At 36.6% G+C, this 15458-nt stretch overlaps 1 protein-coding gene across 1 annotated transcript; it reads left to right on the top strand.

Annotated features, from left to right (window-relative positions):
• The first annotated feature begins 8725 nt into the window (after positions 1–8725).
• LOC122078847 (transcription initiation factor TFIID subunit 10-like) lies at positions 8726–13516 on the top strand. Its single transcript, XM_042645010.1, has 6 exons — positions 8726–9016; positions 9209–9273; positions 11751–11813; positions 12139–12196; positions 12306–12356; positions 13276–13516. The coding sequence occupies exons 1-6, from the start codon at positions 8732–8734 to the stop codon at positions 13354–13356; spliced, it is 603 nt and encodes a 200-aa protein (XP_042500944.1). The 5' UTR covers positions 8726–8731; the 3' UTR covers positions 13357–13516.
• The last annotated feature ends 1942 nt before the right edge of the window (positions 13517–15458 follow it).

Here is a 15458-nt window from a genome sequence, read left to right as displayed (position 1 = left end):
AGGTAGTGTAAATATTACTTAAGTGCTCACAAAAATTTTGGGGACAAATGCGCAACCACAAGAAAAGAAATCAAATCAAAAAATCACACAAGACAAGTAATTTACTTTGGTTCAACAAAATTACCTACATCCATCCGAGAGAACATAGATTTTTCACTATTCCTGAAAAAAACTCTCTACACCACTCTCCACCTCACAAAGTGACCATCTTTGCTTGTGACTAGAGTTTTCATTACAAAGACAATATATAAGAACCCACAACCCTAAACCCTACACAGTTACAATTATAACCCCGTACATGCAATTGATTCAAATCAAGCCCAATTCCAAATACACACACAATTATAATTATATGCACACCATACAGAATATAAGACACCCATCCCCAACAAAAAAAATGTTTGGCAATTGTAGTATCATACAGTGTACTACACTGGAAATCAGAAACAAAAGAGACAAAAGAGAGATTATTGACAAAAATGTAACTTGCCCATAGCATGAAAAAGCCTAGTGTTTTGACTTCCTTCCTTTAAATACTAAATTTTATACTTTTGATGCCAAAAAACCTCTTCAACATCCAAAACCTATACCAAATTTTTATACTGGTCTTTTAAACAATCCAATACCTGAGCAATTAGCTCTATGGATTCTAGATAGGAAATTGATGCAGTTGGGCGATGGAAGGGATCTCTTTGATTTGGGATTTTCTTATCTACTTTCCTTTTTTAGGACTAAAAATTAGATTGACAGTCTTTTAATTTAGATTGGATTTTATTTTAGTTGCTATGTAGGTTAGTTTCCATTTTCAAGTAGTTTTCATTAATTAATTGAAGGGTAATTTACAACGCCACCCCCTGGAGAATGCCAATATTAGAGGGACACCCCCTCTCTTTCACCAAATTAGACTTGGAACCCCTACCGTCAGTCAACGTTACATAATATACCAAGAATGCTGACATCAGCAGTTAATATTTTTTCTAAATTCCATTTTGCCCTTCAAAATAATGGAGTACCAAAATTGCCCTTAATGGTTCTATTCCCAAGTTAGCCTCAATGAGTTGAGAAGAAGAACAGGTAGGCTTGCAGATCGGCGGCTGCGAACACTCTTTCGACGACGGCGACGACTGCAACTACGGCAGCGAACCCCCTCCAGCGACTACGGCGGTGAACCCCCTCCAGCGACTACGGAGGCTGCGAACACTCTTTCGACGACGGCGACGACGGCGACTACGGCAGCGAACCCCCTCCACGACGGCATATGCAGGTTCGTGGGTCTATCTTCGGCGTCTCGTTGAGCACACAAAATCCCAATAGAGAACTAGAGATCAAAATGGGGAAAATAGAGAAGAGAAAAAAAAACAAAAACAAAAACAAAAACAAACAAACATATCTTCTCGCCTGCGACAGAAACTGGATGGGAAGCACTACTCGCCGGGGACAAAAGGAGAAGTATTTTCCGGCGACTGCCCTCTCTATCTCTGCTGGAACTCGTCTGAACCCTTGGTCGCAGGTAGGGAGAAGAGGAGAGAAGGAGAGAAAGAGAGAAGGAGAGAAGGAGAGAAGGAGAGATAAAAGGGTAAGGAGGGGTATTTTTTGGGATAATGAAAAATGTCTAATTTATCAGTTTTTACTCATAAGGGCAAAAACGTCATTTCAAAGCATCATATAACGTTGACTGACGGTAGGGGGTCCGAGTCCAATTTGGTGAAAGAGAGGGGGTGTCCCTCTAATATTGGCATTCTCCAAGGGGTGGCGTTGTAAATTACCCTTAATTGAATTATGTCTTTATATTAGACATGTAATTGATGGAGGAACTAAGTTTTTAGAATTGAATGAATTGATAACATTGGGTGTGTCGCATGGTTGCCGTCAACCTTGTGTCTCCCTCTTCCCCTCCTTGAACTTTCTTCTTCTTTCTTTTTCCCTTTCTAATAGTTTCTCTGTCCTTGATCTTCTCTTTTCTTCCTAATCCTTCTTGTTTCTTGTGGTTTATACTCTGATCTAATATACTCTATTTCTGGGCGACGTTAGCAGCACCACACAGGTGGGTCGATCTCCTTCAAACCCTAAGTGATTGGTTCAAAACTTGGAGGTGTAGTAGCCATCCCTTAGGCGACTTAGATATCTGAATCTAAAGTCGAAAACACTTCTAAGTTGTGAACTATTACTATTTGACCAGATCTGAAACAGTATCCATCGCCAGATCTGAGTTGCAGGTATAGTTGTCCCTCGTTGCTTGTTGTTGAGGTACCCATCTGCCGGAATCAAGAGGCCAAAGGGTTTCCAGCCCTCGCCTGAAGTTTCTGATCTATCCGATAAGAGTTGAACAGGTTCTAGCAATCTGAAGTTTTCTCCTTTCTGCTGGTTCTGAGTTTATCGTGAGTGCTAAAGGTTGAAGAAGGTGATTCTTTAAATTTACAAATAAGGACAATTACTTATATTTACAAGAAAGTCCCCCTGTTCTGAAAAAATTGTGTTATATTATTTTCTCCCTTACTTTAGCAATTGCAGAATACCCCCTTCTAATTTTCTATCTCAGTTGTCCCTGTTACTTGTTATAATAATCATTCATGCACTTGATTATTACTAATTTTACAAGAATGCCACTCAACCCTTAAATTGAGATCTTTTATCATTCTTGTGAGTCCTAAGCGATCCGATTTCAGTCATTGGAATACGGATCCACATCAGAAATTTGATCGAGCAATCTAGCTTTAAGATACAAACTCCCAAAAGTGTTATTCTATCTCCTCAAATAAACTATTAAACAAGTAAATTTTAACCCCAAGGGGTTAGCGCAGTTGGCTTGGAGGGGACACGATACTCAGCCTCAAGAAGCGAGGTCCCGTGATCAAACCTTCACTGTTGCACCAAACTTCTTGGGGTCACCGCACGAGAGTTTCCATCTCGGACTGACCCGATCCAATGTAAGCAGTATCACAGTGATCCTACGGACTAGTCGGGTCAAAGATCCGGACACCCTGGGTATCAAAAAAAGTAAATTTTGATTGCTAATCATTAATTCTAAAAGAAATTCATAATTTTTATTTTTTTTTATAAAACCTAGATGTTTAAGCCATGCAGCTTTAAAATGAAAAATCTTCTTGTAAGAAGGCTTTGGTAAAACAATATTTCGCAAGATGGGGATCATCTACCCAAAAGAAGGTATACAGTCATAGTAGCATCCTATCAGTAAGAAAACCATGACAAAGTAGCCAGACCTTGATCCAAATATTCTTTAACAATAGATGAATAATTTATTTCATTAGACTATGCAAACCTAGGCCATCTACTCCTCTAGAGAGAATATTAATAAAATCAAAAGAATTAAATACATTAGAAAATTGAAGGGCATAAGGTCCATTAAAGTTAGGAATTGGACCACCGAGTTTCTCACAAAGGACTTAAATGTTAAACACATGGATAGAAATAGAACAAAGAGAAACAAATAATTCATGCCAATAAAGAACCTATTAGCAGTTGGAGGAACATAGAAAGCTATAATACACCAAGAAATATCAACTTGTGGACAAAAATAGTGATGGCAACAAAATGGGAGCCCACAAAAACATCATGTGGTTAAAGCAATGGTATCATGGCACATATACCCACCCAAACACTCTGAAGCCAATGTTTGGAATAAAAGCGATAGAAGAACAACCTCTAGAGACATTGGAATAGGTCCCCGATCCAAAATAAACACAATTAGTTCCCAACAGAATTGTTAAATCAGACATATATTTTTTAAAAGAGAAAATTGCATTGCCACCCCCTAAACTTTGGTCTTTATTCAATGCCACCCCCTAGACTTTTCGAAATACCAAAGACATCCCTTAAAAATTCAAACAATTTCAAATCAGTCCCTGCCGTTAGCAGACCCTATTAAGTGATGGAATATCTGTTTGTTTTTGTTTAAAATGTCCAAAATACCCTCATATGATGTGAGTGGACCATATTACCCTTGCCCCTTCTTCTAAACTCATAAGCATATGAGTGCTTCACAAAATCGAGAAGAGAAAGACGTTACAGCTATCGCCTTCCCTGAAACCTGCAATTATCCCCTTCTCCAGCCTCCGGCGTACAATTGTGTGCACCTCTCCCCCCCCCCTCCCGGCGACTATCCATCTTATCCGACCAAGGTAGTTTCTTCAATGGTTGTAAGTTCTCTTAGGGTTTTTTTAACTTTTTACACCAAAATGACGCCTGACCTCAAAAATCTCAAATGCTTTCTACAACCTCCCCCTTTTGCAGTTCCCATTGATTAGAATCATAAAATTTACAACATTTGGATGCAACCCACTTCCCACCATGTCATCTAAAACTTGTCTAGCCTTGTCAAGATCACTTTTCTTGCAGTAACATCGAACCATAACAGCAAATGTTCAAGAATTTGGTACTAAGCCATAAGACGGCAATATGTCAAACAGCTCAACTGCAACTTCAAGCTCATCCGCTTTAACCAACTCTATGAGTAGATAGTTCAAGTCAGCAATCATCAGGAATCGAACATCCTTCTCAAACAAATCGAGAACTTCAGCCCGCTTGTTAGCAGGTGAATTTATAATTTTCTTAAGAAAATCAAAAACTTGAAATGATAGTATCTTACTATTTTTCCACTCCAAAGAACTCCTAACTCCTGCTTCTTCCTTGGTTGGCACTCCATCATCACTTTCCACTACAAAAGTTTCAACAATTTCTGCTCCTTTTTTCGTGGGTCTCATCCCATTTTCATCAATCAGATCAATGTTCTCTGCCTCGTGACTGGTTGATTGCCCTTCATGTTCCTCAACCAAGGTTTGATTCACCTCTTCCCTATTAGTGGGTAACCTACCATTTCCTCACCAAAACTAGAATCTTGCTTTTGGAGTAATAATATTTCACTTTTTCCAACAAGATTTACAGCCCGTGATGATGTTCTTTTTGTGGGCTGTCCATCAAAGGAAGTAAGCCCTGCAAAGAGACACAACTAACATTTTTTGCTACTATAGTAATTGAGATCATTGTGGCTATCGACGTTCAATGGATGCGGAAGCTGAAAGGATTGGTGGTACATTGCCAAATAGAGAAAGATAGATGAGACAGAGATAAATCGCACATCGGAGAGGAGAGGTACTCACGATCACACGCTGGAGGGGAGAGGTGCTCACGATCATACACCGGAGGAGAGTGGTGCTCACGATAGTTGCAGGTTTGTCTTCTCGGTTTGGGTATTTAGTCATATGAGTGAGATAGTGTGAGTTTAGAAGAGGGGAAAGGGAGGGTTATATTGTCCACTCACAATAGCCTGGGGTGTTTTGGGCATTTTGAAAAAAAACTAACAGACATTCTATCATGGCAATGACTGATTTGGAATTGTTTGAATTTTCAAGGGGTGTCTTTGGTGTTTCAAAAAATCGAGGGGGTGGCAATGCAATTTTCTCTTTTTAAAATGATAATTCAAAACAGATTGAGAAGAACACTATCTCAAACCTTGAATATTCCAACAACAATGTACACTAGCTAATTTAGTTGCAACTTCTTAACTGCCGCAGTTTATACTCTTGCTAATAGTTTAGCACACTCTTTATTGCTACTGTGGAGTCTTGAAATACTAGGAGATTTTACTCATTGCTGTCAATTAGTTGGTTTATGGACTTTTGTTGCTCTCCATGGCACTTTCGGACTAATAGGTTTCATGTTACAACAATTTGAACTTACTTTTATATATGCTAGTAAAAATACACATGCAAATGCACGTGCGGGCAGTCTCCCACTTGAGATAATTTTTTTTTTTTATTGAGATATAGATGATATTGGATGCTGCTTTGGATTTCATATGAGTAAGGTAGGCTATAGTGACACATTTACCATTTCTCAGTTGATCCCTGAACATCGACCCCAGCTATGTTTACCATCAAAGACACCATTCCTTACTATTGCTATAGTAATATGCCAATTAATATTTCAGCGATATTCTCAAATGTATCTTGGATGTGGAGAGCATTATAGACACTATTGTCATTTGCCCAGTATTGTGCTAAAGTCTATATATGAAATGATGGAACAAATTATTAGAAAATAAAGGTTAATTACCCATTTAAGGAATGTACTTTATTGTATTTAGCATCACCTGACCCTCCATTTACATATTTTGTTTATTTTTATCTTACTGTGCCTTCTGTTCATTTTAATGAACATACCACTAAAGATTTTTCCAAATTTTGGGGTTTAATGATCAGTTATGTTCTTTTTGCTCGTTATGTTTAGTTTTTTTAAGAGATTATATGTAAGATAGTATTTGAGTATATCGTCTATGAAATGGACTTAGGAATTTCCCTAAAAGTGTTTGGAATGGATTTGGTCTTGTTTCATTTTATTTAAAAAATAAAATAAAATAAAGATAGCAAGAAATCCTGTTTATGATCTCAGTCCTTACCCCTTCCTTGCTTATCATCTCTCCCCACTCTTTTCCTTCCAACCCCACCCTCTCCTTGCCACCGGGCCCCCTTTCCCGCTTCTCACTCTCCCTCTCTGTTTACACTCCCTCCCTAACGACATTACTCTATACTCCCTGTCTAAGAGCTCGTGTTTCTGCATCATGGGCATTTCCTGATAAACCAAATTTCATATCAACACATAACAATTTCTCATTTAAAATCAAAATGGGGCCCAACCAACCTGATTCCTAAGGCTATCAAAGCTTCCATCAAATAAGATTAGAATATAACTATACCAAGGAAGGTTAGAAATAGAAACTCTTGGATCAAAAGGTCGATGGCTCAAAATCATGGTGAACCCGAGATTCTGCAAATCATAATTTAGACTTAAAAAGATTTAACTTGTGCACCAATCGAGGAACGGAGTTATTCATGATCATCAAAGGGTTGGATCGCGAGAAGAATTGCAAATCACAGTAAGGCAAAGCAAAAATTGAATTACATAGAAAATAAAAATACAAAAGAGATTCCAGAAAAAATAGATAGGTAAGGAGTAAAGTATGACCTTGCATGGAGATTCTCTCTGATGTGAAGTATTTGAAATGGAGAAGTGTTGTGTTAGTGAATCTGTAGTTGCTCTTTTGTCTTCTCTTTCATATATATAGTCAAGGGCTGCAAGGAAGGGAGAGAGCTCTGGTATTTGCAAAACTTTTGTTTTCTCCATTTAAGATTCTCTCTTCTGCATATAATATTTGAAAATTTTCGGTAATTGCAATTAAGGAAAGAAAAAATAGATAGAAAATAGATGAGATTGGTTTATGGTTATAATAATAACAAATTAAGGGACAAATTAAAATCGAATATTTGCACTTTTTCATAACCATGGAAAAAAGAGTTAATGGAATAAGATACACGTCACATGGACATGGGCATAATGGTGGGATCCATTACACTTCTTAATTTAAGATGGTAATCTTCACTAAAAGAAAGACATTAAGAGATTTATTTATTTCCTTTTAAACCTCCCTATTATTTCTCCATCTCCAAATAATACTCTCACGATATGATTCCTAATTATTAGGGATTTTTTTTAACCTCCACCTTTTGTGTGTTAATATGTGCCCAAGATTTAATTCCTAATTGTTAGGGATTTGTTTAAAATAAAATCCCCAATCACCTCTACCTTCCCCTTTTTGTGCCCACCATTCCTAATTATTAAGAATTTTTTCTCCTCTTTTAATACTTAATAATTAGTTCCCCTTTTTGCTCCACTTTTTTTTTCTCTTCATTTTTGAGGGGTTTTTTGGTCCATTCGAAAATCTTTTATGTAGAATTTGATGGTTCTTTTTGTTTTTTTGAAAAAGTATACCAATGACAGGGAATACGTACTTTTTAATAGTAGTATGGTATGATAGTATATATATATATATATTATTCATTGTCTTATTCCAGAAAGTTATTTAATGTAAGAGTAAAAAATGTTTTCAAATTAATTTGAAATAAATTATCAATATGTCATTATTAAAAGTTACACATTTTTTTGAGTAAACACATGAAATGACAAGATTTACCCCTATTGAAAAAAAATATATGTCATGCTAAAAAGGTCAAAAAGTGACGTTATAATTTTTTTCCACTAACGTTAACAAGATATTATTATTATTATTATTATTATTATTATTATTATTATTATTATTATTATTCATTGTCTTATTCCAGAAAGTTATTTAATGTAATAGTAAAAAATGTTTTCAAATTAATTTGAAATAAATTATCAATATGTCATTATTAGAAGTTACACATTTTTTTGAGTAAGCATATGACGTGACAAAATTTACCCCTATTGAAAAAAAATATGTTATGCTAAAAAGGCAAAAAAAGTGACGTTATAAAGTTAACAAGATATTATTATTATTATTATTATCATCATTATTATTATTATTATTATTATAGAGAGAGGGGGGGGAACCATGTGTACTATATATTTAGGCTATGTTTGGAAGTCAAGAAAAGACAAGAAAGAAAAAGAAAAGAAATTTCTAATAGGATAAAAATTACGATGAGGCTAATGATAAGTTAATATCTCTTATCTCTTTTTCTTTTTTCTCAAAAAAGTTATTATTTTTTTCTTTTTTCTTTTTCTTGGCTTTCAGCCTTTCAGACATAGCCAGTGTCCGGCTAATCGAACTAGACTCAACCCAAGCTTCAAGTTAGACCCGGGCCCGCTTATCTTAGCTTAGGCTTAAGAATGTCAGCCCTAGCCCACTCTTGAGTCGGGAGTCCTGTCTGCTGCTGAAAAGCCCTGCCAGGCCCGGATGGGCTTGGACGAGCTTTCAGGCTGGACTGGGCTCATCAAACCAAAGAAGCGAACCTCACAAGTCATAACTAACAGTGAAGGAGTAATGTCTCAGAATAAAGCCAAGAGGGGGCCGTCGTTGATTTCCGAAGGAGCTCCTGCTGCTGCTTTTGAGAGAGAGAGAGAGAGAGACTGCGGTCGGAAGAGGAGGATGAATCAAAACACCCCTTCAGGTGAAGGCAGGCACGACAATGATTCTGCTCTGTCTGACTTCCTTGCTTCTCTCATGGATTACACCCCCACTGTATCTCTCACTCTCTGTCTCCACTTTATTTTCTATGTTCACTTCTCGACATTTTCTTCTCCTTCATAACCCTCTTGAATTTGAAACAATTCCTTAGTTAATCGTTCAATTAAGATGTTATCTTATTCTTTTTCTTCCTTAGTTAATCCTTCAATTAAGATGTTATCTTATTCTTTTTCTTTTGTTTCGCAGATCCCAGATGAACTAGTGGAGCATTACATCGCCAAGAGTGGTTTCCAGTGCCCCGACGTGCGACTGTAGGTATTTTCCCCCTTTTCAGTCTTCCGTTTCCTTGTAACTGTATTCTTAGGAATTCCAATTATTTCCTGCCCTTGCATTTTTCTTTTTGGCTTATCTTGATTGAGTCTTTTTATGTTTACAAGACAATTAGTATCGTTAGTCCTGGATTCTGGATACCTCGCATAGTTTTTTTCCCCAATCTAACAAACAGAAGTACCTTAAGAAAAATTATAGTAGTATTGTGGTACCATAGCAAAATAATCAGGTTTATTCATATGGTTCTTCATTGGGTACCCTTCCTGTAGAAACACGATGCAGGGGATAATGGAAAAACAAGAACAAACAATACACACTGGTTTACGAGGTTCAACAAGATTGCCTACTTCCTCATGAGATGAGATCCTGCTTCACTATCAATGGAGAATAGGGTTATAACGCTCGTCCTCATACCTCTTAGTATTGCTTGCATTATAGAGAAAGAAAACCTCGTTACAAATATATAGCGAAAAACCCTAATCCGAAAAGTACAAAACTGCCCTCAAATAAAAAATTCGAGTGGTGCAACCACCTTACACTCCCGCTATGCAGGGAAGCCTCCTGCCTCCATTGCAACCCGTCTTGCCTGTTGAGGGGACGGAACCGCCGTCCTGCCTATCGAAGCGCCTGCACCGGTACTCCCTGGATTAAACTGCGACAAAATACAAGACATTGTACACCAACATTTCCCAACCCTAAATTATCAGGTTTGATTGATGACAAAAGATCATTTCTTGAATCACACCTTCAATGTATTGTTATGGCTTGTATTTGTTTTAGTTCTGGTTACAATGATAAGAGAGCTATAGTTATTGAATAAAAATGGTCATGGTTGTTTATGCCCAAGGAAATTATTGAAACTAGACACTGAGTGTTTTTACTTTCAAAAAAAAAAAAAAAACCCTTGTTATGGCATACCTACCGAAAGTCTGGTTTTCGAAGTGCATTGTTAAACCCTCACATTTTACGTGTTGCAGCTTGACAATTTTCCGTATGAAGTTGGGGTGACAGGTGTATGTGTGCTGAGACTGGGCCTAGCATTTGTTGAATTTTGAAATAGGCTTGAACCCAAGTCCTGGTTATGCTGGACAAACTAATGTAACCAGTAATAAGAAATGCAATTGTATCAATATCAGTCCAACAAAGAAAAAACAACATGTGCACCGGTTAGAGATAATAATCAGTAAATATATCTCATTGCCATGAAATTTTAACACAATAGAGGACCTAGAAGAGTGTAGGAATCCTCAAAAAGTTTCACTCATACTTATGCAATTACGAATTGATCTTCTTAATAATGACAAAAGGACCTGAATGAACAAACCATTGCAAGTAACTTTCGATATAGCTAATTGTTGAGGATTCATTTGATCTTCAGCTGGATCAACAATAAATCCAATTAATGCATCTAAATGAGAAGGCTTTACATCTGATTCTCAGTGCCCTCTGTTAAAGTTCATCTTGAACTTGCTAAATTGTAGAAATGGACTGCCTTTTTAATATCTTTAAGTTGAGAGCACCATCTACTTTAATGACACTGCAGCAGATGTTTCTCTCAAATATATAGAAAATTCAAGTCTATTATACTGGTCTTCTTTGATACGGCATGGACAGTTATCCTACTGAACAATCTTGCAGTCTGTGTTGGCAGTATGCCTCCTGCTTTTCAATTAAATACTGCCCCTTCTGTCAATCCATAGAAGTTTTCACTAGAATCTGTGTCTTGTTTAAGGTTCAAACAAAAATTTTCATGGAAATCAGATTCACATACCTAATGATATCTTCTGGTCTTGCTCTAATACCAAATGATGTAGGACTGAAAAGAGCTGTGCTGGTATGGGCCCAGGAAATCATAATGATAGCCAGATCCAGCAATAAGTAACACAATAACACCTACTTATGTGGTGTTGGAGATCATGTTCTTTTTTTAGCCTTGGTCAATGAGTCAATAAATCTTCTTTTTTGGAAAAGTTTGTTATGGTGTAATGCATCTCTTAGTTTGGGTTACCCTTGAATTCAGTGTGGCATTGGAAGCGGAAAATTTTTTGAGGGAACAAATTTGAGTTCTGTGCCAGAACTGTGTATGGTTTTGATAACCCATGGTTTGATTTTAAAATATCAGAAACAGGAAGTAAACGAGGTCATATCAGTAGTATTTCTATGAAACTGCAAAGATATTTCTGGTTTCAATCTCAGATGCTAATAAATGAACCGTTATTAGTAAAGCTTCCACTATCAAATTTTAGTCCAAGAAATTGAATTGTATTCAATTGTTATATGAGCCTTTTGACTCCAAATTTGTAATGGGTATCTCTTGTTTCTTGTTACAGGCTTCGGAAGCTAAAGTATTTTTCTTCTTAATGTTGCTTGAATGAGTTCTTTCTACATTTAATAGTTACTTGTCGTTTAGATTTTCAGTTAATTGCTTATCAGGACATATGCCTTTTTTCTTTTGCAGAATAAGATTGGTAGCTATTGCTACACAAAAGTTTATTTCAGAGGTTGCAACTGATGCTCTTCGGTATGTTCCCTGTCTTTTTCTGCTTCCGGCTTCTGTTGTCTGTTTTTGTTTCATAAGTTTTTGCCTCAGAAGGTTCATTTGTGTTCTCACTCATGTACTTCCACCTCTACTTAAAACATGGTTACATGGGTTAAGGCCATGTATTGGTTATCCTAACTACATTCTTGCACGTGAATAGATGTGTAAGAGTTATTTGCTCCCTTTGTGTCCAAATATTAATTATAAGTTTTTGTTATATATATATATATATATTTTTTTTATTATATTAGTAAACGTTCTCATTTTTCGCATCAATTTACTTCACCATTCATGTCTTCTGAGCTAGGCAGTGCAAAGCAAGACAGGTAGTGGCAGTCAAGGATAAGAAAGAGAAGCAGCAAAAGGTGCACTGACTACTACTTTCAAGAAAGAAATATCTCCTTTCTTTTAATTTTTTTTTTTTTAATATTCATTAAAACATCTAAATATTTGGTTAACTTTCTATGGCAACAGGATAAGCGCCTGATCTTGACAATGGAGGATTTATCCAAAGCACTTCGTGAGGTAAAGCTATTTAGATTTCCTTTATGTGTGTAATGTCAACTCTTTATATGATAAAATACCTCTGCACTCGCATTGTAGTTCACTATCATAGAGCTGTTGGCTACAGCATTTGTAGCAAGACTGTTTCTTTACTATTAAAACCAATGGAAATTCTCAGTCTTTCTTTTTCTTGTGAAATTTTATTCGTTTGGTTTATAATAGAGTTGTGTTTTCCATCTCTTTGACCATAAACAATTTGATTGCAGACCCTACTTTGGTGTTGAGGCTTGTGCTTCACCCAAGGCCCCCCCCTCCCTTCTTCCCACTTCCTATTTTTTAAACAATTTGAACTTCTTGTGAAGGGGGAAATAAATTATATCCAGTGTATGTGTATCTATTTCGTTCGTTCTTTTTTACTTTTGGATGAATCTATCTGCCTAGTTTCATTCAGGAAGAAGTTTTTCTAGTCTGGCAAGAATAGAGAGTTCCTCTAATCCAACACCAACATGTGGAATGAAAATGTGGCAATTTTGATCATATGGATATCTAGGAAATGACCTAGATTGACCACATGCAAAATTTTAGACTTAAATTCACTCCTACTCCTCCCATATATTGGCGTATTCCCTATTTTCAGCCATCCATTTTAGACTTTAGAGAAGTTTCAGTTTTATTTTTTACTGGGTTTTCAGAGCTTTATTTTACCACTTGGCCAACCTCGTGTTGGCTGAAACTTGAAATATGAGCAGGGGAATTTGGGATCTACCTTTCCGCGGAATTTGAGCTTTATCCAATCTGCCATGTAGCAAATATTGATGCTGGACTAGAAAAACACAATAGTCTTACCAGACTAGATTAACCTTTTTCCTATAGTTTACTTCTCTATTACCATCACCTTTCACATTGAAATGCTGACTTTTCTGTCCCGATATATAAACAGTATGGTGTGAATATGAAACACCAAGAATACTTCACAGATAGCCCTTCAACTGGAATGGATCCTGCTTCAAGGGAAGAATGATTTAAATTTGTTCTACTACTTAAGGTCAAGCACGGTTTGTGTTTCTTCTTGTCATTTGTCTTTAAACTTAAGCCAGAGTGTTTGAAGTTACAGGGAAAGTTTTTATTGGTAATTTGTACATTTTTGTGCCATCTTTAATGGAACACAATTTTTGTTCTCACTCGGGCCCTTTTGGAAAAATTATTATATAGTTGATTCCGGCAGAATTTCATTCTTCTTAGAAGTATGATGCTGCTGATTTCGGATACTTCATTTCATTGATGGATGCTGATAGGCATATGGCCATGTTGATGCCGTTTTATTTGTAAATCCATATCATAATAGTGTGGCAAATAGGTGAAGTATATTAGCTTAATTATTGTTGATATGCTCAAGTATCTAACCTTTTGTCATATTGTTCTCATCACACTCAACAGTAAAATGTTTAAATTCTTAACATTATAGAATCGTCAAGGAGCAAATTAATTGATCCCCACGGCCGTACCACTCCCCCTGACTTTGGAATAAGATACACCAGATTAGAGAAGTCAAACAACACCTCCACCACCACATATCCTTTCTTCACTGCTACTGTGATCCCTTGAACAAGCCCCCTCATTTCTGCTTCAACCTTGTCACCTATCCATCCACAGCCGAAGCTAGCCAGCAAAAGTGAACCATCTTTTATGGGCTATCAAAAATTCCCATCCAGCCTCATCATTTCTATGAATATCAAATACTTCAGCCAAGAAAATTACTGTAGGATCCTGTACAAGATTATCATGCAAATCCAACAACAAACGAGTCTCCATTGGATTAGAGCAACCGTCGGAATTGTGAGGGTGACATGATATCAAAGTTGTATCTATCCATACTAAAGAAGCTTGATTGATCGAACTTTCTCCCTCTCTCTCTCACGTAAGTCCTCAATATACGAATTGTGCACTGCCCACTCTTTTGCTCCCATTGACACAGCATGGGGATTCAATTCCCCGTGGACAACTTCGCTCTCATCCATCCTATGATAAGTATATACTTTTTCCCCCTCGAATACATTCTAGGTGAATAATGTATTCTAAGGAATTATATCAAATGTAACCTTAATTTAACAAGGTCTACTATACGATTATTCTAAAAAATCATATCAAATGTAACCTTAATTTGAAAAGGTCTGCTATACGATTTGAAGTACTTTCAAAATATAGCTATATAGTTCATTCTCTTTAACTACGATTTAGAGTTGAGATTTTTAGAGGGGTGGAATGCCCAGAACCCGCAAAATGTTAAAATTAAGAAGATGAGATAACATGAGCAGTCCCCGAGTGTATGCTTCATCGGTGTTTCATGTCATCATATAATTAGCTTTAAATAAACAAATATTATTTTCATTGATTAGACAATAAACCCAAACAGAGATTGTTTTAAATTGGTGAGTGACACCCATATAAATTATAGTCGATGGAGGTCCAGGTAAGGAGATGAGGGGGATTGGATATCTCATGATTTGAAATCACCTGGTTGGGATTATCGGAAATTCTGGAATGATCAATCCATTGTCTCACCGAAATGAAGGATCACATTGGGGTTAGGTTTATTCTGTTTGAAAAATCACAGCATTCCAATGGTTCCATATATAATAACAAATAACGATGAAATATATGAAAAAGTCAGATAACCTTTCATGTGGAACATTCTGAAACAAATACAGGAATGCCATGGCAAAAGAAGCTACATCAATAGCTTCAGGTCGTAGACCCAAAGGGCTGGCCGCCAGGACCCGTTTGGTAAACTCACAGTGAAGAAAGATATGAAACATAGATTTTTCCTTTTCCTGACATAATCCACATGTTGGATCAATGTCCATCCATTTCCCAATGATATCCTCTCTAGGGATCCCACCAAGTGCCACTCTCTAGAAAAAGACTTTAAATTTCTGGAGAAATTTGAGTTTCCATAGAAATCGCCACCAGTATGAGCAAAGAGATGAGCATGCACACTTATTTAATAATCTAGAACTGTTAGTAGCTATAGTGTAAATAAGAATCTAGCAACCAATTTGGTTGTGAAGATCTCTGTTTTGGAGAGCTTACAAGACCAAGTATCATGATTATGTGAAATAGGAA

The sequence above is a fragment of the Macadamia integrifolia genome, chromosome 5 (genome assembly GCF_013358625.1).
Source record: "Macadamia integrifolia cultivar HAES 741 chromosome 5, SCU_Mint_v3, whole genome shotgun sequence".
Lineage (NCBI taxonomy): Eukaryota > Viridiplantae > Streptophyta > Magnoliopsida > Proteales > Proteaceae > Macadamia > Macadamia integrifolia.
This window is presented reverse-complemented; position numbering and strand designations above follow the sequence as displayed.

Excerpts from the sequence above, each read along its gene's own strand:
- LOC122078847 (XM_042645010.1), top strand. The coding sequence starts at position 8,732 with ATGGGCTTGGACGAGCTTTCAGGCTGGACTGGGCTCATCAAACCAAAG. Across the intron at positions 11,814-12,138 it reads GTTGCAACTGATGCTCTTCG|GCAGTGCAAAGCAAGACAGG; the intron begins GTATGTTCCCTG and ends CTTCTGAGCTAG. Across the intron at positions 12,197-12,305 it reads AGAAAGAGAAGCAGCAAAAG|GATAAGCGCCTGATCTTGAC; the intron begins GTGCACTGACTA and ends CTATGGCAACAG.